Below are 24,636 nucleotides of genomic sequence, written 5' to 3'. Positions count from 1 at the left end.
GCATCCCGAGCACAACTCCGCAGATTTCCCTTCCCACCGCCCTCGATCCGCATCTATACAAACAGGATGAGGTACAAAAGTATAAATAAAGCGCTAAACTGAATACCGCGGGCATGAGGGAAGGGAAAATACACCCAAAAGGAGTGGATTTCTGGCCTTCCAGGGCAGCCCATGTCCCGCTGTCCCGCCCGCAGCCCATCCCCGCTGCCTCGGGCCGCCCCCGGCCCCGCTGCCCGGGGGAGGGCACCGGGTCCCGCTCCGCCCCCGGGTCCCGCCCCGGGCCCCTCCCGGAGGAGGCAGCGGGATCGCAGGCTTGAGACAGCCGCGCTCGGCAGGTCCAGGTACGGCCGCGCCGGGCGGGGACACGGGGCAGGACCGCGGGGGCAGCGGGACCCGGCACCCGGGAGGGGGGAACTGGATACTGCCGCCCCCACTGCCCCCGGTACTGCACCGGAGGGGCTGGAGGGATGATCCGGCGGTATTTGGGGGAGGGTTAGGAGAGAATTTGGGGTTTGTGCCTGGGCATGGTCGGCGGGGTTTCGGGAGTGCGCTGGAGGATGCTCTGGGGTGCGCCGGGGGTGCGCTGGAAGGTGCTTTGGAGGTGCCTCAAAGGTGCTCAGGACGATATTCAGGGGGATGCTTTAAAAGTGCTCAGGGATTCTCCAGAGTATGCTCCAAGCTGCTCAGGGAATACGTGGGAGCGCTTTGAAGGGGATGCTCATTGGTGTGCTTCTGGGGATGCTGCCTAGGGTGTTCGAGGGGTGCTCCAAGGGTGCTCTGGCGGTGCTCAGGGTGCTTGGCCCCTCGGGTGGCTGCCTAGGGGCAGCATCAGCCCAGGATCACTCGGGACAGGAGCGTTTCCAGCGCACCCCTGGGTGCGGGATGGAATCACGGAGCGTGGGCAGCGGGGAGAGGGCAAGAAGGCTCCGAGCCCTGGTGGGACCCCCAGATGTCACCGTGTGAGGGCTGGGAAGGGCCCCCAGGCCCCGGGAAATGCAGCGGAAATCCCCAGGATCCCAGAGCAGCCAGAGTTGTATTTAGCCTCAAAGCCCAACCATAAAACCCTCCCCAGCCATAAAGACGTGGTTCAGCCAAGCCCCAGCCCAGCCTCCCCGGCTGAGCGTGGTCACCCACGCCTGCCTCCAGCCTCTCACGGTTTCCTTGCCGGCGTTCCAGCCGTCCGGACACAGGAACTCTTGGCACCGTAACCCGTTTCTGCCTCTGGTGAGGGCTGTGCTCCGGTTCCCCGAGCCGCGTGTCCCTCGGGGCTCGGCCGCAGGGCTGGCCTGGATTCAGAGCGGGGCCAGGCTGAGCTCGGGGGTTCTGCATCCTCGGGGGGCCAAGCGAGGGGCTGCTCCAGCGGCGGGTTTGGCAGCGAGCGCAGGGACAGGCAGTGCCTCTCCCTCGCAGGCAGCATCGCCTTTCCGCGGCAGTGGAGGCTGCCAGGGCATTTCTAAACAGCCCAACTCTGCCGGGGACAGGCGTGTCCCGGGCAACTTGTGCTGATTTCCCGCAGGCCTGAGGGAAAGATGTGCCAGGCTCGGGCTGAGCTCAGGGAGAAATCAGAGTGAGTGAGAACAGGGAGCTGCCGCTCCAGAATAGACCATTGCTGAGATCTGTTTAGAGGAGGCTACACAGAAAGTGGGTTGGATAATCTCAACTACTAGTCCAAGTTCGGAATGGAGGAAGTGATCTGGATGCTATGGGTGTGATGTTCACCTTCCAGAGGTGGAAGTGGGGCTGTACTGTGCCGGGATATCTCATTTTCCTGGCAGCTCCGGGATGCAACACCGCCAGGAAGGATTTCACAAACCAGAAATTAAATATTTTAGCTGTGTTGCCCAAATGAAGATGGTGAACACCCGAAAACATTGCATATGCAAAGTAAGGGTAGTGACCCCAGTGATGGGCAGATAAGGGGAACACTGTAGAAAACATCAGCATTTTCCTTCGGACCTGTTTCACAGTCTTAGTGTTTTGTGTTTGATTTGGGATGGGATAAATGGGAAACTCTGGTCTCTTAAATGATTCCTGAAGTGGTAAATGAGGCAGGGGTAGCCCGTAACCACGGGTTTATCACTGACTATTTGTTGCTTTGATTGTAATATTTAAAAAATAAATATATCTGCTGAAATGACAGCCAGCTCAATGAACAGCAACCTGGCCAGGGAATCTGTGGTTGAGGAGGGATCAGTGAATAGATTCATTAAAATAATCCTGGAACTGGAAGATGAGATGTCAGGGAGCCTGTTGCTGCTGTGGGCTCTGTCAGCTTCCTGGTGCAGTTTCCAAATGACTTGTGAATAGGAAAGCCAGGGTCACATTCAGGTCCTTTCCAGAAAGTCCTGTTATGGGGAAGGTTTTACCTCCCAGGAGCAGGAATAATGAAAGGCTGGGACTGTCCCATTCCCACATATTTATTTGCCACCAAACAGCAGTGCAACATTGCTTCCTGTCACACAGCCTCTGTGTCCTGTGGCATGGGCACCCTTCGGGAGGGAGAGGTTTGGTCTCAAACATCCCTTGCATCAAGAGCAGTGTTGAGATCCTGGGACATGGCTGGTTGGATGAATACAGACTCTTTCACAAGTTCAGTGCCAATTCATGTCCCTCCCCCAGTGGTCCTACAGCTGCCAAATATTTTGAAAGTCGCATTTTTGTCCCCAAGTGTTGCACATCAAATCTTAGGTCTTTTCAAGGAAGTTTTGGGAGCAGCACCAGGGCTGAACATGGCCCCATTGGTTAGAGAAGAAAAGTCAATATGGGAAATTATTGTATTTTCCATTCGGTGCCCCATATGACAGGGGTTATGTGACTCTGCCTCGCTGAAGAGCAGCAGGATGCAGATTTTGGTCAATAGAGGCCTGACCCAACTCAAGGGGCGTGAAGGAATCCATGGCTTGGGGCAGAAATCCTTGACCAGGCTCATTGGCACACTGACAATGTCAGGGGAGAGTGCTGGGGAGGAACCAGCTGCAGGGAGCTCCTTCTTCACCCTATTTATTTTAGACCTCAGTGGAATTCATGTTTCTGGTGCTGTGCCCCGGGAAGCCTCGAGTCCTGCCCATCCCAGGGTTTAAACAGCACATGAGAAAAAAGGTATTGGCATTATTATGATAATATACTGCCAAAATGGGCAATTTGGTGGAGTTAGAAATGTGAAATATGGTGGAAAAGCCACCCAGAGATCCCCGTCTTCCAAATGGGAATATCTTTAATTTATCATTGCAGTCAGTTCCTCTATTGATCAGGATTGAATGTGAGTCTTGGTGCAAGGGAGAAAGCTGAAAATGCACCAGTAAATCTGAGCTTGGTCAAAAACCTGGAGAAAATTCCCCATTTCCTAAACCCTCTCATGACCTGAGTGAGTGATAGGAATTGTGTCTGCAGGGCTCCCAGCTCCTGGCATCCACGTGGAAATCACCAGGAGAGGAGGAAGTTGGCATGTCCATCCCCTCTGCAGTCCCAATCAATGTAGAGAGTGGTTTCAGGTGGGCTGAAAAAGAAATATTCCTGTTTGAAGAGGGTTTTAAACCTGTCAGGAGTGTGATCAATCTGAGTCTTCTTGTCTCCAGCCAGAAATCGATGTAAAATGACTCTATGTCTCCGTGGGGGACTGCAGGGGTTGCCCACTGCAGGGAAGAGGAGAAAAACTGGCATGCAGAGAAAAGGGATTTCCTAAAAGCAACCAAAAGTGCCATTTTCAGCAGAGGAGGAGCTGAGTTTATGGTTGGACTTTGCTGAGGTCAGACAGAATAGACACCAGGTCACCAATCTGCTTTCACAACCACAAATGCACTTTTTGGCAATTTCTCAGGCTGGTGGGTTTAGAAAACCCTGTTTGGGTGTCAGGGTGAGTTTTCCTAGTTCCATAAACTCCAGTGTTTCATCTTCAGTAAGCACTGAGGGGATTGGATATGGCACAGCACCTTCCTTCTCTGTCCATCTCATGTCTTGGCAAGCAGTGAAGAGGAAGAGCCTTTCCCAGGAAGCAGAAGCATTTTGGTTTGTTGGTTCCCCCACATCCAGCTTCTGAAAACGCCCAAAGGATCCTGTTTTTCCTTAGGAAATGGAGAATGTTTCCAGCCCAGCTTGGGCCAAAGCTCTGGCTCTTGAGCAGGATGAGTGCAGGAACCCCAGGGATACACTAAGCCCTGGCCAAGCCGATCATAGAATGCTAGAATGGGTTGGGTTGGAAGGGACCTTAAAGATCATCTCATTCCAGCCCCTCTGCCATGGGCAGGGACACCTTCCACTAGATCGGGTCTCTCAAAACCCCAACCCCATAAAGTTGGTACCAGCTTCTTTGACCAAATAGGACTTAGTATAATGGCAGCAAAGATTGACTTGTCTCAATGTCAAGGAGATGGAAATCAGCTGCTTGGAAGAGATCAGAAGCCAGAGGAGGGCTTCATTATTTTCCCTTAAAACTTGTGGCATTGAACAAAAAAATAAACATTAGCAACAAGGCACCTCAGATTTTTGTTTGCCTTCTGACTATGGAGCACTTTTCATTCAGGGCTTTAGGTGGTTTTTGTGATCACCTGGCTCTGGGAAAGGAGACTTTAGGGAAAACACCACAGTTTTCAAGGCATGGGATAAAATCATGAGAATCCACCAAAGCTTTTATATGACTGTGGCTGGAAAGAGCTGAAGGTCACTCAGAAGAGAGGTTATCAGAGGAGGGGGTGAATGTGATCATTTTCCTCTCCTGCTAAGCCATAAAGAGGGAGAGAGTTTGGATATCTGATACCTCCAGGTCTCTTCCTGACCCGTCTCTAATGGAAATGCTGGCAGGAAGCTCACAACATTTATTATACATTAATAAGCAGCTTTATTAAAATCAGTGTCCACACGACTTTATTACAGGCATTGGAAAAGATGCCTGAAATGGCTGTTTAAGCACCGCCGGCCGCTGAGGGTTGCACACTCAAGGGTTGCTGAAAGTGATCACCTTCTTTATTAAGTGGTGCTGGGTTAATTATTCAGATTTCTTGTGAACCCTCTCCTTTCAAACACCAGGGAGGCCCCACATGCCTCCAAGATGTTTTCCATGCACGCAGCCCCCGGCTCCAGCCCCATCCGCCTCCTCCACTGCTTCATGTACACAGTTTTGCGGAAAGGATGGGAGGCCAGCCTGGACCTTTCCATCATCAGCCACGAGCTGATGGGTTGCAGAGGGAGCTCTCCCTTCTTCAGCACTCACAAATTGCTTCCAGCTCCCAGCTCTCCTCTGAGTACACCTTGGGCAGGCAGCAGCCAAGGGAGCTTCTGCCTGGAGCGCGGTAAGATGTGGGGCTGAAGCCACCCCCTGGTACAGGCTGGAGGCTCATCCCATATAGCAGCTGGTTTTGCATCTCCAAATCTAGTCCTGCTCCACCTCGGCACGTGCTGTGGATGATACCAGTACAGAGGGAAGCCTACCCAGCAAGTGCAGCATGGCTGCAGGAATGGATCCAGGGATGGATCCATCTCGGAAACTTACCTTTCTGGGTTTATAGCAGCAGCTCAGGCATCATCTGGTCTCCCCACTTTAATTTTGGGTCTGCTGAGCTGCCTTCTGCCCCCCAGAAGTGTGCCCACATCCTGAGCTGTCATTCCAGGGAATGCCGTGGGTCATGGGACCACTGGCAACAATGATTGCACCTAGGAAGCTGGCTGATGGGCTCCCGGGATGCAGATCTCTTCCAGCAGAAACCCTGTTTGCTCTCACTTTGGAAAACCTCATGACAACTCCTTGCAGAGCAAACCAGGACTTTAAACCACTTTTATTTAGTTAGTTATTTATTTAATCCCACAAAGTTTTCAAGCTTCTTTTTTAGTCCTGGAGGGAAAGTCCTTCCCATGGCTGTGCCAGCCGGCAGCGGATCACAGCCCACGGCCGCACAGCGGAGATCCCACCCGTGTGGATGTCCCCAGCAGACTGGAAATGGGTTATTTTTCTTCCTTTGCAGTGAAAACAGAATTGAAAAATCAGTACAACAAATATTCCCTGAGAGGCCATATTTATTCCTGGTATGTTCATTTGCAATAATAGCTCAGCTGGTTGTTGTGCAATCCAGCAGACCGCCTGGATGGAGCAGGTTTGGGTGTAACCCTTTGGGTACCGAGGGCTAACTCCCTCTGTGGGTTGTCCAGAGGAGATCCTGCCACTCTGCTCAGCTCTAATGAGGCACATCTGGAGTGCTGTGTCCAGCTTTGGGCTCCTCAGGACAAGAAGGACATGGAGATCCAGTGGAGGGCTGTGAAGACGATGAGGGGACTGGAACATCTCTTAGGAAAAAAGGCTGAAGGAGCTGGGCCTGTTCATCCTCGAGAAAAGATTACTGGATATAAGTATCTGCAGAGAGGTGCAAGAGGATAGACCAAGCTCTGCTTGGGGGTGCCCAGCAATGGGACAAGAGGCAACAGGTAGAGAAACTGATGCCCAGGAAGTTCCACCTGGATATGAGGACGAACTTCTTTACTGTGCAGTGACCATGCACTTAAAGAGATTGCTCAGAGAGGGTGTGGAGTCTCCTTCACTGGAGATTTTCCAGAGTCGTCTGGATGCAATCCTGAGTAACATGCTTGAGCAGGGAGGTGGTACTGGATGACCTCAGTTGTCCCTTCCAACCTTAATCACTCTGTGATGGGTCCGTGTGGTGCAAAGGAGCAGGGGGCCAAACCTGCCATCCCACAGCAATTCTGTGTGAGGAGGGGAAGGCAGCAGCCCCTTTGCCCAGTGGCCCTGACAGCATCCAGGGATGGATGGGATGGCTGCTGAGCCACTTCAGGGCCGTCTGGTTTCTCTCCATGGGAGCAGCCTGCAAAGCAAAATCTCTTCCGACAGCTGCTGTGCCTAATGTAAAACAGCAGCAGTTCTAGGCCATGACCTCAGTTCTCACGCTGAGGGGATGATTTCAGCAGTGCCCAGGTGAAGCCCTTCCCCATTTCCCACCCTGCACCAGCTCCCTTGGGCAAAGCTATCAGAAGCAGTTTGTAAATCCATCAAGCACCAACCCATAATTAATTAATTTGCATGTTTTAACTCATTCTCTTCATTGCTCCTGATTAAAAGCTTATTTAAGGGGTCACAGACTTCTTCAGGCCCATGAGGAATTAAAGCTGGGAACAACTGTAGGCCGTATGTGTGTAATTGCAATAAGGAAATGCTCCAAATTAAAGCTTCCTGCTAGTTCTTTACAGTGGGAAAATGAAACAGTTCTTTCAGAATTACTTTAAAATCAGTGTCATATAGAAATACGTATATTTTTTCCATCGAGATGCTTTGTCTGGAGAACAGAATATGCTCAGAAGATGCACAAGCATAACTAAACTAGAAGAATTCAGCAGAAAATAAGCCAGCATGCTCTTAAGTTGGTTTTGAATCTCAAGCTCAGTAATTGCCTGTGACAGCAGAAAGCCATCGACACCGAGTCACAGCCTTGCGCGGTGTGGGATGGAGCTGCGTGGGAAAGGCGGCATTTGGGAAAGGCAGTGTTTGGGAAAGGCGGCATTTAACCAGCTGCAGAAATTATTTTTCATTCCTCGGGTAGGAAGTTAACCCATCTGTGTCTCGGGGGGAGCTGGCAAGGACAAACACTGCTGGTTCTCTGCACGTCCAGATACTCTGCTTCCTGCAAAGGCAAAACTTTTCTGCTTTCCCTCAAAGTTAATCTGTTAAAGTCCCGTTTGATGGTTGCAGGGAGCTGGAGCACTGCCAGCAGCTCTGCTCTCACACAGTGACAAGATGCGGTTTTTCTCCCTAACATGAGCATTTTAGTTTTGCTGCTCATTAAGCAATGGGAAAGGTGCTGGCACTGCTCTGTGATGCGAGTCCCTGATGAGAGCCCCCAGGTCCCAGGGGATGCCTCCACTTCCCAGGATTTCCTTTCCCAGCTCTGGAAGACATTTGCAGCCTGGGCAGGGACTGAACCCCTCTGCTTTTGCAAACGTGAGGTTGTTGCAAGTTCAGTGCAGAGACTGAGGGATTTGTCCCTCTTGCCAGCCTGCAATCCAGGATGCTCCAGGGGAATGGCCATGCAGAAGCTTGGAATTGGATTGGGTTTGGTATTCTGCCCAGCACTGAGCTGCATGCCATGAGTACCCTGCCCAAAATCACAGAATCATAGAATGGTTTGGGTTGGAAGAGACCTTAAAGACCATCTCATTCCACTGCCCTGCCATGGGCAGGGACACTTTCCACTAAACAAAGTTTCTCCAAGTGTCATCCAACATGGCCTTGAACACTTCCAAGAATGGGACAACCACAGCTCTGCCAGCTGCCCCCCTCCTCCTCTGTCGGCAGTTTGGAATTTGGATTGATAACCCCACTGCAAAGGATTGGAGTGTTCTATGCAGAGTGTCCCACTGGCCCCCAGTGGGCATCCCCCGCCCGTGCTGCCGTCGCACATGGCCGCATTCCCGCTGCTCCCGCCATCTCCCCATCCCATTCAGCATTCCCGCTGCTCCTGCCGCCTCCCCATCCCGTTCAGCATCCCCTGGGGCCGCGGGTGGGTGGGCGTGACACGAGGGGCCGGAGCTGCGAGGAGAAGGGTGAAGGGCTGAGGGGCTGTGTCTGCTCCGCGCGTGGGAACGGGTCTCCAGCGGGATAAATTACGGACATTGAGACCTTCTGCAGCTTTCCTAAAGCTGCCGCCTTTGAATTGCGTTTCCTTGGGAGAGGCGCTCATGGAATTGCTAATGCTCCAGCCCGGAGGGTGCAGCATGCGGAGGGCGAACGCCGGCTGCAGCCGCAGCATCAGGTATAGCAACAAACCCGGCGTTAATTATTGACTGTCTCTTCAATAATCAATCCTGATAAGGGAGGCAGCCCCCTGACAGCCCAGGCAGCGCGTTTGTGTTTCTTGGAAAAGATAACTATTCTGTGGAAAGTAACTCATTTTATGCACCGGGGTTGAACTGTCCTCGGAAAGGTCATACGAGAGCCACGGGCTGCTTTATTGGAAAATCAATCCCTCTTTTGTGCTTCTTGGTTTAAACTTGTATTTGCTTTCCGAGCAAGGTCACTGCTCAGCTGACCAACTTTTTAACTGCTGGAAAAGGCTGGGGTTAAACCACGGCACGTGTGCTGCTCCAAACCTTTTGTTGCTGGTTCTGGGCATGGAAAAAGATGCTTTTGAGGGAGGCAAGAGCTTCTGTTCCCCGGTGGGCTTGTAGGTGCCAGCATGAGAAGGTAACATGACAAAATGCTTTTCTAACCACAGTTTTTGCTTTCACTGAGAAGTGCTGAAGCCATTGCTGCAGTGCAGGAGGACAGGCAGAGCTCAAATAATGTGTAACAGCTAACAAGGCTGTGCTGGTGAATTATCTTTTTATTTATAGGCTCAGGGTTAACTGTTTCCAATTTAAAATTGCTGGTAAGATGCTCTGAGAGAATGAAATTTGTGTATCTTTGTCTGTGTGGTTGAGTTAATTTGTTATTTAAATGTTTTGGGGTGTTATGGTGCTCTCCTTTCTGATGGCTGGGGTGGATGGGGGAGCTGCTGGGTGCTCACAATCCCTGGCAAGTGGGACAGAGTGAAAGAGGGGTTAAATGTGACTGGAAAGAGCCAGTGTTTGAGCCCAGACTAGTTAAAAAGACAGTACATTGTCCCTGCAAACGGGCTGCTCCAGGGAATAAAACCACTTTGCTCTGTGCTGTTTTCACATGTTTGGCTTCTCTGCTTCCATTTCTGTATATATTTATTCCTGCCTTGAGAAAAGAAGTGTAATTCCAATCTGGATTAATCCTCCCCACAGCCTCTCTGTGTAGTAAAGGTAAAAATCAGCAATGCTGTGCACACAGTGGTGTTGCTTGCCTGGAGAGGAAAATAAATGTTCTGCAATTTTATTTAATAGAGGAAAACTCAGCAAATACAGAATCCAACAGAGGGTCAGCGTAACTGGTTTTAGAAGGAGTGAGATCCACCTAAAAGTCCTGCCCTGCCCTAAATTGTGGGCTGGACTCTGGATGCAGGGGTCTGCTTCTTCTGGCGTACTACTTCATCTTTGAATGAATCTTCTCATTTTTATTAGGGACCAGCATGGGAGAGAAGCCGTGGGGTAAAAGGAGCCACATTTTTTGGCTCTAAGCCATCTGCTCTGTGCCTAAGCTGCCCCGGGGGGAGGTCAGGAAAACATCAGCAAGCTGGTTGGGTACATTCAGCATCCTTTTATGAGGTGATTTTGAAGTAGATTGGTCAAAAGAGAAAAGTTGTAGTATCAATTTGGGCTGCAGAGTTGGGACCTGGCCAGCTCATAAATGATCCAAATAGCTGAAATTATCTAGATATTAAAAACCATCCTCTTCACTGGCTTTTCCTCCACTCCTAAATAAATTACCTAGAAGAGTGGAGTGTAGCTGGTCAGACTGTAGCTGGGATCTGTAACTGGCTGCAATTGGAAAATTAAAGGAAAAAAAAACATTTTAAAAAGGGGTTAGTGTTTGGTTTGGCTCGTGCTGTTATTGGCAGGAGGAGGCAGAAGGAATTGCCCTTTATAGAGGAGTGTGGTTAATTGGAGAGCATGCTAGGAGCTGCTGGACAAGGTGTCACAGAAGCTCACATGGTGTGGGGTGGGCATCAACTGTGCCATCTGTCCGTGTGAGTATTGAGGTACCAACCCTGCAGAAGCTCTTGAGAGTTTTGATGTTCTCCTTGGATTGGGACCTTCCTGACTTTTTATACCTCAACAGTAAACATGTCAACTTGATTGACAGGTAATTGTTTCTTTAAAAGGTTTTGCTCTTTCAAAATATCTGTCATAGAATCCTGGAATGATTTGGGTTGGAAGGGACCTTAAACCTCATCTTGTTCCACCCCCCTGCCATGGGCAGGGACACCTTCCACTAGACCAGGTTGTTTAAAGCTTTGTCCAAGCTGGCCTTGAACACTTCCAGGTCTGGGGCAATGTCCTGTGGTAATAATACAGCAGGATTTTACTTAATTTTTCAGTTGGTCTTTGTTTGGTAAAGGTCAGATGGAACCCCTTCATGGGGAGCTCTGGAACTGTGGTCAAGTAGTAAAGCCCTCGCTGAGGCAAAACACTACATGCAGAAAATGAGTTCAGACTCTGATGTTTGGTCCATGAGATGAATGTGAGCTGGGGCTGGCTCTGCACGGTCTTTGCACTGCTTGGTCCTACCCTGAGAATCTTGCATAGCTCAGGGAGGCACTGGAGAAGCAGGGATGGACTTCCAAGTGGCTGCAGGACCATCTCTGGCCATGAATCAAATTAAGTACTTTAAGGAAAATCCTAAACAAAAACCCTACTGTTCAAGAAACTCCCCCTTCATCCGTTGTAGCAGAAATTAAAACCAGACCTTCTCACTTTAAACACTGTTTTTGTTCTCACACAAGCCAGGAAACCTCCTGCAGTGATGTCCAGCTGCCTCAACCTCCTTCACCCTTCCCTGCCTCTTCCCTGTGTGTTTCTAAAGGTCCTGGAGAAGAGAAGCTTCACCCAGGGCTTTTCTTGGTTGTTTCCAGCCTTAATCTCTCATGTTCCAGGAGTATCTTACCCATGTCCAGGTGATGGGAAGGAGCTGGAGGGCAACACAGTCCAGGAAGGATGTTGGTGTTGGCTGTGGTAGATCTCCACCTGAAGCCCTTCCCTGAGCTGAAAGCAATTTGTCTGTGGCTCAGTGCAATTTGGTGCAATTTGGTGAAGGTTCTTTATAACAGTGGGGACATGCTCTGAATGGCTTTCATTTGAACAAGATTCAAAATAAATTTTGGATCTTTGATTGTTAAGGATTTAAAAAAAAGAAAAGGTGACAGACCAATCATTTCTGTGTGTAGTTTATATTGCTGTTCTCAGAGATGCTATTAATATGTTGGATATCTCCAGCTTGCAGGAGTCAAGGAAGAGTCCCTGTGCCATCAGTCTCAAGTCACCCTAAATGTCTGTCTGTCCTCATTTGCAGTCAAATCATCTGTAATGCAGGAGATGTTTTGTAAGAACCAGCTACCTGGGATGTGTCTGTGAAGCACAAGTTGTTGCCACTGGAAAAGGAGCTATTGATTTAAGCAGCTTCAAAGACACCACTGGGCTGCAGAATATGGGAAAGAGGAGGGGGTGGCCTGTGAAGAGCTGTAAGGCGAGATTAAGTTCACATGGTTGAGCATTGTTTTATTAAATTAAAAGTATCCATTTCTCTTTTTTTTCAAGGGTGAAGTGACTCATCAGCCTTAGCTGTCAGAAGATGCTGAAGTGACAGCCCACTTAGACCCTACCATGGAGAAGACAGAAGGTACGGAGGCTACAGGATGTTTACTTGCTCATTTGTTCCTTGAAAAAAACCCCTGTGTATTAATTTCCTTACCAGAAATACTGTAAATAACCTGCTCTTTATAGATGTGGGGCCAGGAGATGAAAAATTCATTGTTCATGTATTATGCAAACTTCCTAAACCACAGCAAAGTGTGGTCCCAGCTCTAAATCAGCACGTATTTGTCCTCTGTGGTGTGTTGGCAGGACAGATCCCTGCTCCCACCATCCAGTCTTTGCTCCTGGGCCCTGTTACCCCATGAGATGTCTTCCCTCAGTCCTTCCTCTGACTTCCACGTGCTACTTCCCATCTGAACGGTGTCTGCATCTCAGTGATGCTCTGTGATGAGCAGCACCAAAAACCATGCCAAATTGTCCTGGTCCTCACTAGCTGCTGCACCAGGATGGAGCCTCAGGGAGCAGCCATGGAACCTGGTTTCTCCTGGTCGAGCTGCTGCTCCTCATCCTCACTGAGCACAGCATGTTTGCTCAGAGGTGCAAAGCAGCCCAAAGACTGTGATTTCAGGGACTTGCTGCATAAAGAAAACGATCAATGATGCAGCAGTTTAACTATTTAGACTCTCGGTGGAAACTGAGGGGCTGTGAGATTAATGTATTAAGGTGTGTTAAAGCAGGAGCCTGGGGACTGTGGGGCTGAAGTGGTGCCGTTTGCCTGCGCTGCTGGATGGGCAAACCCACTGTCACACATTTTGTGCCTCAATTAAGAGCTGTGCTCGGTGCCGTGAGCTGGTCACCTTGGGATGCACGTGTTCCGCATGGATGCTGCTGTCTGAGTCCAGCCTCTGCCCGCTGACCTATCCATCATTTTCAAGGAATAATTTGTGACCTGGTGTTTGCAGATGAAGCGATGCAATGCATTGATTTTCCTGTTTGGCGTGCATGGCACTGTGTATGCCACTGAAAAGTTAAAACCAAACCAAAAGCCTTGAAAAATGTCTTTGTCACATATTGGTCCCACCTTCTGTTATTGAGCTGCATTTATTATCCATCAGGCAGCTCTTTATACACAGGCACATAGCTCTGCCTGCAAAACCTGCTCTTTGCTTAATTGCCAATTAGAGCCATGATTTCAGCAAATTTTCAGCTTCCTTGGTGCAACAATTATCTGATTCACCCCTGGAAAACCAGATTGGAGCTTGGTGCGCGTTGCTGTGTGTGTGTGCAGCTTCACCATGAACTTCAGCCCCTGCCTGCCCAAAACTGAGATGAAAAGAGCAAAAACATCTCCTCCCTACTCTAAACAGCTTTTTTGTTTTCAAAATTCAATCATCTCTTTTTTTCTGGGTTGTTCCAGCAGATGGCCAGCCACCCAAAGCCAGCGGGGAGAGGGAGCAGCCCCGCAGCCTCCCCTACTCCCTGGAGACGCCATACGGCTTTCACTTGGATCTGGACTTCCTGAAGTACGTGGATGACATCGAGAAAGGGAACACCATCAGAAGGGTCCATATCCACCGCAGAGCCAAGCAGCCCAAATTCAGTACCTTGCCCCGAAACTTCAGCCTGCCCGAGAACGGCTCCCGCGGGTGCACCACTGCTCCCAGCAAGAGCTGGACGGCGACCTGCTCCTTCCCACAGAGAAAGGCATCTCTGGGGGAGGAGACCCCTCGTGCCCTCCTGCCCAGCGAGGCAGCCCCGCCGGCAGCCGATGAGCCAAGTTACCGGAGGAAAGCCCTCCTGGCAGAGACGCGGCGGCAGGCGGAGCTGGGCTGGCAAGAGGGCGAGCTCCGGGAGCGGCCGCAGCTGCTGAGAGCCTCCAGCATGCCCGATGCACTGCCGCCCAGCCAGACCCCCCTGGGCGATGGCAGGGGACTCTCGCCCCTCCGGCCCCCTCCCCAGCACTGCCACGACCAGAGCGGCTCCGAAAGCACCTTTCGCTCCAGCTCCGACAGCACCACGTTAAACCTCCCCCGGGCGGTGAGCTTGGAGCAAGACATCTCCTTTCAGCATCTCAGTGGGGTTATCCCAGGGCTGGTACCCCTGCAGCCCCCGTGGCAGAACCAGCATGCCTCGGCACCACAGCTGCAGGTGGTGATGGAGAGTGGAGGCGAGGAGGGAGATGCTGCCGACGCCAGTGGTTGCTCTGACGTGGCCGGGGGTGAACCAGCATCACCGGCTGCCCTCCAGCTCATGGAGGAGAACACGAACCCTGGGGAAAGGGGGCTCAGTGTGAGTGAAATGGCTCTGAATGTGCTGAAGGAAGGTGAGGAGGGCAATGTCCAGGCTGGAGAGGACAAGGAGAGTGGTGTTCCGCAGGCTCCTGACGCTGGAGAGCCTGGTGGGGTCGCGGCACTGAAGCAGCAGATTGCTGATCTGGAGGAGCAGCTGGGCAAGAAGAAAGAGGAGCTCAAGCAGGTCAAGGCAGTGCTGGAGCAGCAGGATCATGAGATCAAGGAGAAGGAGAAAAGCATTAAGCTACTGGCCAGCTCCAAAGCTCAGCTGGAAGAGCAGCTGTGCCAGGAAAAGTCCAAAGAGGCCGAGTTGCAGTTGCGGCAGAGCAACAGGGCTTTGCAGTGCCTTGATGCTGCAGTGAACACTGATCTCTCACAGGTGCCAGGGGTCAGGGAAGCCCATGATAAAGGCATCAATGTAAATATCCCACTCTCCACCAAATCCATAGGCTGCAGCACTCACAGAGCAGACAACGTGAACGCACAGGTGATGGAGATGGGCGCTCAGAGAGAGCAGGGACTGGCAGACACTTGTACTGGCGTCAGTGGAGAGGGACCTGGACATTTTGGTGAAGGCAGCATCGAGGCTGGACTTCATGCTCCGTGCTTCACCCAGTTGCAGATTGACGAGCACCTCGGCGATGACAATCAGAACCACCGGAATAACCGCGACACCCAGAGCCTTGCTGCGGGAAGCAATCGAGGAGGCAAGGCGGGCTTTGGAGAGGAGAAACCTCGAGAAGGGCTGGAAGAGGAAGGTCCCCCTAACCATGAGGATCTCCCGGCTGTTGACCCCATTGGTCAATATGTGAAAAAAATCCAGGAGCTCCTGCAGGAGCAGTGGCTGTGTCTGGAGCATGGGTACCCCGAGCTGGCAAGCGCTATCAAGCAGCCAGCCTCCAAGCTCAGCTCCATTCAGAACCAATTAGTTAATTCTCTAAACTCCTTGCTCTCTGCCTACTCTACACAAGGGCCCACGGATAAGGAGAATTCGAACACACACTATCAACAGTTGGGTAAATAATATTGACATCAACCTGTCTGGGCCAAATCTCTTCCCGTTTATTCCAGTATTGAGCAGGGGGGATGTGATGGAACAGTTGTCTGTCAGATCAGAAATAGTCTCTCTTGACCATGATGAGAAAGGCAAATCTCTGCACATCACAAGCTATGGATCTGAAATTTAAAAAAGCAAACAAAATTATGTAGGAGCTGATAAAGCTGTGGTTCAGTTATAGGCAGGATCAGCTTCCAAAAGCAGCTGTCCTGGTGGCTGTTGCATCAAATAAACAGGTTTTTTTTATTTGGATTGAACATCCCAGTTTGCAAGAATATGGGACTGGTGCTCATTTGGGGTAAATCAGCTTGGAGTTCTCCAGAACCCAAACCAGTCAAATGAACTGATGGGAAAAGACCTGTCCCCACTCACATCTAAACCAATTTTAGCTCATATCAAGATGAGAACCCAATGCCTGTTCACAGTTGAAGTGAGGGGGCTTGCAAATAGTTAAGTGACCTATTGCTTGTAAACAACACATAGAGACTGTTCAAAGTCCTGTGGAAAGACTCATCCATGTAGTATTATAGGAGATTTATATAGGAAATTTCCCATACATTAGTACTGGGAAAAAAAATAGAGCCAAAACATTATTACAAGTGTAAAATCTACTATTCGTAGGACACATATATATAATTCCCAATCACTTCCTTTATATTCCCAGTCACTTGGAGATGTCTGAGACCTGTATTTAAAGGTGGCAGGGCAGGGTCAGGTTGTGGCCAGCTGCATCCATAGTTTTGCAAGACATAAAAAGACTCTCAAAAGATGAAGTAAGATGTTTACAGTTATGATTTGTAGTTTGTTGCTAGAGGTTGGGAATAATTAACCCTAATTATGGCACATCTGCTTAATTAATCTATTATTTTGTATTTTGGTAGAAAACTCTCCAACCACAAGTCTTAAATCCATCATGAAAAAGAAAGGTTATGGTTTCCATGCAGGAGGCAATGGGACCAAAAAGAATCTTCAGTTTGTTGGGGTAAATGGTGGGTAAGCATCCGTTCAGAAGATAAAACTGCCTTTTAACATGTAATGTCTTCTGTATCGCTGGAGAAGTCATTCTTTTCCCCCCTCTTTTCCGCTCCAAACCTCTTGATTAAAAGGCTAGTTGAAATGGAGACTCTTTTCTCCCTTCTTTAACCCAGCACTGATAATCTGTGCATAACCTCATAGAAAAGTTGGTGGCGTTTTCAGGGCAGCGAGGGACACGCTGGGGACTGACACTCTTTGCATACCCATCTCTTGGGGCTTCATCCAAAACCTACCTGGGGAAGATGGGAAGATTCCATGGGAAGATTCCATGAGAAGATTCCCACTGACCTTGGTGGGTTTTGGAGGAGGTCAGCATTGCCTGGGTGGGCACACTGCCACTAACCTGCCTCCACGCTCCAGCCACAGCCAACACAAGTTGGTTCAGGGCCTGGAAAAGACTATTTTGGTAAATAAGGAATTACCTTGGGATGAAGGAAGACCTGTACTTCAGGTTGTGCTCCAGCACCTCGTTCCATGTGTATCCAATATCCAACAACTCCTGTGAGTTAACTAGAAACAGCATGTGCTGTAGGTGTATCTTCTACCGAGGAGTACATGTGCTGCATGAAGAGGGCAGGACATGTTCCTCTGTCCCTGAGCTGTGCAAACAACTGCGTGTGCAAATTTGGGTGCTGATTTCTGCTCACATACACTCCTCTGACTTCCAAGTTGCTGGGTTCATCAGGTGTTACTCACTCTAATTGTGCAGAGCTTCTTCTACCAAACAGGTAAAACTTGCAGGGAGTGGAGGAATCTTGATTACGTCGAGAAAACTTTTGGGGTCACTCAGAGTGAAGTGTTCTGTCTTGTGGAAGATGTTGTTAATACTTTTAAGACAATCAGAGGAGAGATGTCTCTAGCAGGGCTGCTCGAATGATGGACTCAGGCCTGTGCTGGAGCTGCAAACCTGTTTTTTGTCTAGTGGTCTTCAAGGTTGCTGACACACCACCGGTCCCACTTTGCCACAATGTGCTGGCAGCTCCCAGCAGGGAAGTGGCACACAGTGCTTGCCTGGCCATACTGGGGCTTGTGCCATGGACATCCCTCCAAACCTGCCAAGTAGTCCCTGAAGTAACCCTGCCTGCTGCTCATTAACTGCTTCTATCACGCTCCTGCTAGCTTAAGCAGCCAAAACCAGACTAACCCCGAGTTTGGCTGCAGCTCAGACCTTTTAACTTGCTTATTGTCACTCCGGGCTTCACCCAAGGCCCATTGGACTCAATGAGTCTTGGTCAGGCCCTGTGGCTGCAGATGGGGAAGGAGTGAGTAACATGTGGTGTCCTCAAATAGCTACGAAACGACCTCAAGTGAAGACACGAGTTGTGAAGACAGCCCATCAGACGGCGACGCGGAGAGTGAGACGGAGAGGAGAGATGATGATGTGGAGCCCACGCAGGTGGATGCTGGAGGTGAAAGCCAGGGGGCTTCCTCGGGGACCCCCTCCCAGGAGAAGTGTGAGGATGAGGAGCAGCAGGAGCCATTGGCAGAAGAAGCACATTGCTCTCAGCAGGAGGCTGACAGGTAACCAGAACCAGGTGGTGATTGTGCTGTCTGTTGTGCTCCCGCAGCCACAGGACCCGCAGCACTGCAGGGCTGGGGTTGGGGCTTCATCTGCTCTGTGGAACGGCAGCACTGACCTTGTAGACAAGGAAAAGGTTTTAAAGAGCGAAATATTTTCTGAGTTAACACAGAATCTAATGGGGATTGATTCAGGCCTTGTGCTTGACTTTGGAAAAGACTGACTCATATTTGGTGAGAGTTAGCTCATTTCTCCCTTCTCGTGTAAAGTTTCATGGTAAAGTTCTTTGCAGATTCACAAATAAGATTTTTTTTTCCACTTTAAGAATTCTTGAAGCTGACCACATGAATCTATGACTTTGGACTTAAATTCTTATTTAAGTACCTAACTTTGTACCTAAAATTTGGGACAACTTGTGTCCATAAAGTTAAGCACTTAAGTGTTGAACATATTCTGACATAAACTGCATATTCTCCTACATGCTTCCATACCTCCTGCAAGTCCTGTCCTGTGATGGATTTACCATTTTCCCTCTAGATGCAAACCCTCTGAAGATTTCCTTGCCAACTGCCAGCTCCTCAGCGAACACCTCTCAGAAATCTGCACCACAAGTGACAAGTACCTGGTACAGATATTTTCCAGTCCCATTTCATCCTGATGGTAGTCTGTGCCTTACCATGCCACGGACAGCTTTGTGAGGAGAGGGGGATGAGGTGACATCTGAGTAAGTTTTAGAATAACCAAAAAGAATGGAAAGGGAGGGGAAAAAAGAGGATGAAGGCTTTGTCTACTTACTCACCCAGGTTACCACAGGAAATTCCTTTCCCCCTCAAGTTATAGCAGTAATCACCAAACCATAAGCTAAATACTGGCTGGGCAATGCTGGAGCATTTGGGGTGAGGAGCTGGGGCAACCACTGCTGTGCAGGGACTCCGACAGTAATGGGGACACCTTGGTGTTTTCAGCGGCATGTCCTTGGTGCCATCTGCCAGGAGTGGTTCCAGGTGTCCAGCCACAAGTCTTCCAGCCCGGAGGTGGTCGCAGCGTATCTCAGGGCACTGAGGGCCATCCAGCCCCAGCTCCTGAAGATGATGGTGAATGTGACTGACAGGAATGGTAACACGGCTCTTCACTACAGCGTTTCCCACTCCAACTTCCCCGTTGCAAAGCTCCTGTTAGACACAGGTAGGAACAGTGGCTCTGCTCAGCCATGGCTTTGGCTGGGTATGGAAGTGGGACCAATGGGTCATGGCCCCACAGGTGATGAACGTAGTGTGCAGAGCCAGGCAGTGGGGGTTCATGAACAGTCCCAGGCATGGCAAACAGAGAATGAGGTCCAGGGTCCTCTCAAGGAGCTCAGTCAGGAGCAAAAGGAGATGGGACAGAGGTGGGCCCGGGGACCAACTACAGCTTCCGTTCAAGGGACCTATCTAGCATTAAGCATGCAGTCAAGGTCCATCCAGGAGACAAATATGGGCCAAGGTCCATCCAAGAGACAAGTGTAGGGCCAAGGTCAATCCAAAATACACACATGGGGCCAAAGTCCATCCATGGTTGACCTGAAGACCAGTATCCTCCCCCATAGCCCATACTAGGGCTTATGGCCGTGGGACATAAGTGCCTGCACACATCTTGAGGGTTTTTCAGTCTGACTTTGGGGATGGCTCAGGGTCCCTGTACCCAAGGGGGTGTCCCCCATGGCCCAGTCCAAGTGGGATGCGGGGGGCTCCCCCATTGTAGCAGCCAATGCCACATCATGCCTTGAGGCAGGAAGATCAGACCCCTGAGAGTGTAACAACCACCCTGAGCAGTGTGGAAAATCTCCATGTTAAACTATTGAACTTTCAGCTTGTGTTGCAATGAAAGAACAAAAATCTCAGCTGAGCTTGTACAGGGCAAAAATGTGCGCGTGCTCTGAGAGAATAAAGGCACTTTGGTCTTTTCTCATGGGCCAGACAATCCGTTAAATGTTTGGGAAATGGCAGATTATCATACACATCTATAACCCAATTGTTGCTGCAGCAGCACAGGGAGGGAAGAGTTTGTCCCCTTCTGCTGCTGAGTGATTGAGGCAGCTGGGTCCCTGAGGGAAGGCTGGACCTGAGCCCTCACCCCCAAACATGGCTCATTCCTTGTGGTGGAGCTGGAAATGGGCTCTTTGAAGTGAAAAATGAGTGAAATGGAGCCAGGATGATTTCCACACCCATTGGGTGACGGTCGTATTTCTGCTGCTCCCTTACCACAGAAGCCAAAGCAAACAGCCCATAGCTCCACAACCAGCATGTGCTCGAGGCATTAATTATCCCCCTTTTATTTTTATTTGTTGTGGTCTTCAAAGTTAATTGAGTTGACCTCAGCAGTTGTAATTAACTGTAGCACCAGGGGCCATTTAACACTGCGCTCACAAGCCTGGATATTTAACACAGATAAATCTCAATCCTGTATAATTATGGAATAACTTCTGTTTCTGGGAATATGAGATGCCACATGCTTTATAACTCACTCTCTGCTTCCCATTCCCTCTTGTTGAATCCATCCCCTCCAGGAGTGTGCCGCCTGGACCTGCAGAACCGCGCTGGCTACACGGCGGTGATGCTCACCCCGCTGGCGGCCGCTGAGACCCGCCAGGACATGGAGGTGGTGATGAGGCTGCTGAGGGAGGGGGATGTCAACCTCCAGTCTGCCCAGGTGTGTTGCTGTAGGCTGTTTGAAAATGGAGCGTGGCCCTGTGTGGGATGGTGACACGGCTGTGGGTGGATATTTATTTGGCAGACATCCTGTAGAGCTTGTAGCCTCCTATTCACAGCCATTGCTTGTGTGATACCAGTTCAAGCAGTGGCATCATCATGCCCCCATGGAGATCTTGGGCTGAGGGGTATAATCTGGGTCCCTTACATGGCAGCACCAGGCTGAGACTCCGCAACAGACATTGGGTTGGAGTTGCTGCTTCCCAAAAGTTCCAAAAGCAACCTCAGCTGAATTGCAGTGTGGCCACCCACCAGCTCCCTGGGAAGGGACATGAGAGCTGGGTAAAATGAAGAGACTAAAGAAAGGCTGAAAATTTTGCAAAACAATTTTTCTGAGATAAAAATCAGAAGTGACACCAGGGAGGAGCAGTGAGGGGTGGACCCCACAGTATGGGAGCCCCAAGTTTGCTGGAGAGCAGGTGCTTCATGAGAGAGTCACACATTTTCATCTTTGGGATGACAGGGCCTTCATCCAGCTCTTCTTACAAACTGCCTTAAAAGTTATTCTAGACCTATGTTAAATGGCTGAGGAGGGTTTGGAGGACCCATGTTTGGGGGCAGCTGGGAGCTGAGCTGTTTGGCCATGCTGCAAGGACCCTCTGCATGGCCGTGGTGCAAGTGAATGGGTATCTCTTGCAATATGTGCTGAAGATCCCCAGTGTGATTTAAAAATAACATGCAATAGGCAATATTTGTATGAATTATTATTACATATGTACTATGCATTAATAATACGCAATATTGTGATATATGGTTATGGGACATGGGTTAGTGGTGGGCTTGGCAGTGGTGGGTTAACAGTTGGACTTGATGATCTTAGAGGGCTTTGCCAAGCTAAATGATTCTATGATTCCATCTATGCAATAATATTCATTGTTATTATTATCTCTAACAGTCCAAGTGAACAGGACTGTGGGAGGTGGTGGGCAGGGGGTGTTCAGCCTCTCCCTGTGACCTTGCAGGGAGGACAGACTGCCCTGATGCTGGGGGTCAGTCACGAGCGGGACGACATGGTGCGAGCCCTCCTGTCCTGCCAGGCTGATGTCAACCTGCAGGATGAGGAAGGGACAACAGCCCTGATGGTGGCCTGTCGACAGGGCAACATGGACATTGTCAAGCTCCTCTTGGCCCAGCCTGGCTGCCAGGTCATGCTGATGGACAAGGTAAGGCTCTGGTCCCACCCACAGTCTCACTGCACCAGGGAGGGAAAGCTCACGTAGGATCGATCAGACTGCAATTCCTGAGTGGTGGTTTTTAAGTGAGGAAGTACAATTTCAGTCCATTTTCTAATCAGGGGATCACTTTTAGGAGAGCACCCCTGGTTTCAGTGCTTGCTGTGCCACAGATGGAGTGGATGCAATAGCATCCTACATCCCTGCTGTAGCCTGGGCAGGAGCACCAGGGGGAAGAGCCTAACCTGGTGTAAACCTAAAAAACCAGACGAAACCCTGGACATGTGGAATCAGCAGACCTTCAGCTCCAAGAAATTAGCAGGAATTAACTCTTCCCTGAGAATCGACTCCTCTCCATGGGGACAGGGTTGGGCTGAGAGCAGCACGGCCGGATAGTGGAAATTCCTCCTGCTGGGCCACATGGCTGTTTAGAGTTATGGAACTATTTTCTAATTAAACTACAGTTTTGTCTAAGACAGGCGGGAGGGCAGCAGGGTGAGGCAAAGGCACAGCAGGGGTGTGTTTGGTGTGGTTGAGGTTGAGGCCCAGAGGGAGGTTTGCAGGACGGTGACTCATTGTAAACCAGGGAGGAACTGGAGGGAAGGAGGTTTTGGGGATGGAGCTGGGAGGGTGGGGGGCAGAGGCAGGGATTTGGTGATGTCTGACCTCCTCCCTCCCTGCAGGGTGGTAACTCGGCCCTGTCTCTGGCCCAGGGCGCTGCCCATGGGGACATTGTGGCACTGCTGAGAGCCCACATCGAGCACAGCCCGTCCCTGTCAGCATGACCCAGCAGGGAGAAGGAACCAGGACGGGGAGCTGGGAACAAACAGCTCCTCCTTGAACAGCCCTGCTGTGGCAGGGCCAATCCAGCGGGTTTACAGGGGAGGAACCCTGCCTGTATTATCTGCGGACGTTCCCTGTGTCTAATTCTCCTCATTCATCCCACTCACACCCCCTATTCTGCACCCAGTGCCACAAACAACTTCAGACTCTTCTGTCTGCTCCTCCTGGTATAGGTTTGGCAGGTGAGCCACTGAAATGAAGGAGAAAAGCACATTAGAAAAGCAATACTTAGTCTTTTGTAACCTTAGATTATGGGTGTCCTTTTAATCGACTACTTAACTGTATCTCATTTAACTTGTAAGTTTGTGTCCTAATATTTATTATCAGCTCTTCTGTAAGTAGTGGCAGGCAGTGATTACTCAGTATATGTAACAACAAACACAAGCTGGATGGATTATGGAAAGCATAAAATCCTATTTATGTTTGCTTATGTGGGTTTGATGGAAGAATTAAAAATTAATGCTCTAGGAAAATATTTGAGTATGCCAGACCCAAACACACAGACATTGTTTTGCCTGGATTTGGAATTACCATATGGCTCTTATTTTTTCCTAATTAAGTTTGAGCTAACAGGGAAGCACAGCCCATTGACATGCTCTGTGCATCACAGTGGGGCGGATCAGGGTATCCCAAGCACAAGGAGATCACAACAGATTCCCATCCCAGAATTTGTTAATATTGTCCAAGAGTTCTGTGGACTGACAGATACCTTTTGGACAAGCTGCTTCTCTCTGATTTCCCTTGTGCTCGACTTTAATATGCCCAAACTCCTCCCGTGTAAAGCCGTGCTATGATTTAGCTGATGGAATTGGACGGCACCAGGGTCTCCCCCACCACACAGGGTCCAGCATCACCTCAAATCATGCATAGGGCAGGAGTTTTCTTCATGCATAGGGCAGAAGTTTTCTTCTCTCTGATGATGACAGAGAGGGAGGGAGGGCTCAGGTCCCACTTTTCCACACATCTTTGTTGTGTTGCATCAGGAGCCAGTGGATGCTCTCTGTTGGCTTTGGTGGAGCTGGATGCCACCATCAGCGGAGCAAACCCAAGTCTCCCTTCCACCACCAAAAGCAACTCTCCCTATTTAGCTAATGACTCTTTTTTGTTACTCAGCAGAAGTGAATCCTGACCCACTTTGGTTGTTGTAAGTCAGTTGACATCATGACAAAGTGTCCCTTGAGCTGCCTTGAGCCCCCGTCCTTCCTGCCTTGCAGTGAGGGGAGGACAGCCCCAGCCCTGTTTTCCATGGAAATCTGCTGTCTGCTGTTTTCTTTCCTTTCTTCACATTTTCAGTCCAAAGCATTCACTATCTCAAACGTCTATCTGCCTTTTATATCTGTATCCCAAAATGCAGTTACCTCCTTTATGTATAAATAAACCGAGTTAAACCTTTCCTTGTGTTTGCTCCTGTACCTGTCCCGTGGCTGGGGGCTGTCTGGGGTGATTTCACACACCTGCACGTCACTAAACCAGTGATTTTTGAGGTGTTTCTTCAGATCAGTGATTCCACAATGGGAGGTCCCTGCACAGACATGGCAGGATGAGATTTTTTCTGCAGGAATTCCCTCAATCTGTGTTCCAGCGCCAGCATGAGCATCGCTGCCAGGCCTCAGCTGCAAACAAAAAGAGCTGTAATACCATTTTGTGACAGTTTTCACTGAGTTTTCTCCCTGAGAGCTCTGTGCTTGTAGAGAGGAATTTCACTCTGAGTCTTACTGTTTCCCACAGGGAGGTGAACTTTCCGGCTTCAACATAATAAATGTGGGAAATTTTCTGCTAAGGATGAGAGTGGTTTTGGGAAGTGCCTGCCTCCTCCTGGGAT

At 49.9% G+C, this 24,636-nt stretch overlaps 1 protein-coding gene across 8 annotated transcripts; it reads left to right on the top strand.

Annotated features, from left to right (window-relative positions):
• Positions 1-282: 282 nt before the first annotated feature.
• Positions 283-24,636, top strand: KANK4 (KN motif and ankyrin repeat domains 4). 8 transcript variants are annotated; one of them, XM_017805670.1, is made up of 11 exons: positions 8,905-9,178; positions 10,458-10,702; positions 12,154-12,235; positions 13,571-15,457; positions 16,380-16,491; positions 17,824-18,054; positions 18,590-18,677; positions 19,018-19,237; positions 20,598-20,740; positions 21,762-21,962; positions 22,655-24,636. In XM_017805670.1, exons 3-11 carry the CDS (start codon positions 12,220-12,222, stop codon positions 22,754-22,756), a joined length of 3,000 nt encoding a protein of 999 aa, XP_017661159.1. In that variant the 5' UTR covers positions 8,905-9,178; positions 10,458-10,702; positions 12,154-12,219; the 3' UTR covers positions 22,757-24,636. The 8 variants fall into 8 exon arrangements, with proteins under 8 accessions (XP_017661158.1, XP_017661155.1, XP_017661156.1 ...); XM_017805665.1 differs by having other exon boundaries at positions 13,568-15,457; XM_017805669.1 differs by lacking the exons at positions 8,905-9,178; positions 10,458-10,702 and adding an exon at positions 283-341.

Source organism: Lepidothrix coronata, unplaced genomic scaffold, assembly GCF_001604755.1.
Source record: "Lepidothrix coronata isolate B3197 unplaced genomic scaffold, Lepidothrix_coronata-1.0 Scaffold12, whole genome shotgun sequence".
Taxonomy (NCBI): Eukaryota; Metazoa; Chordata; class Aves; order Passeriformes; family Pipridae; genus Lepidothrix; species Lepidothrix coronata.
This window is presented reverse-complemented; position numbering and strand designations above follow the sequence as displayed.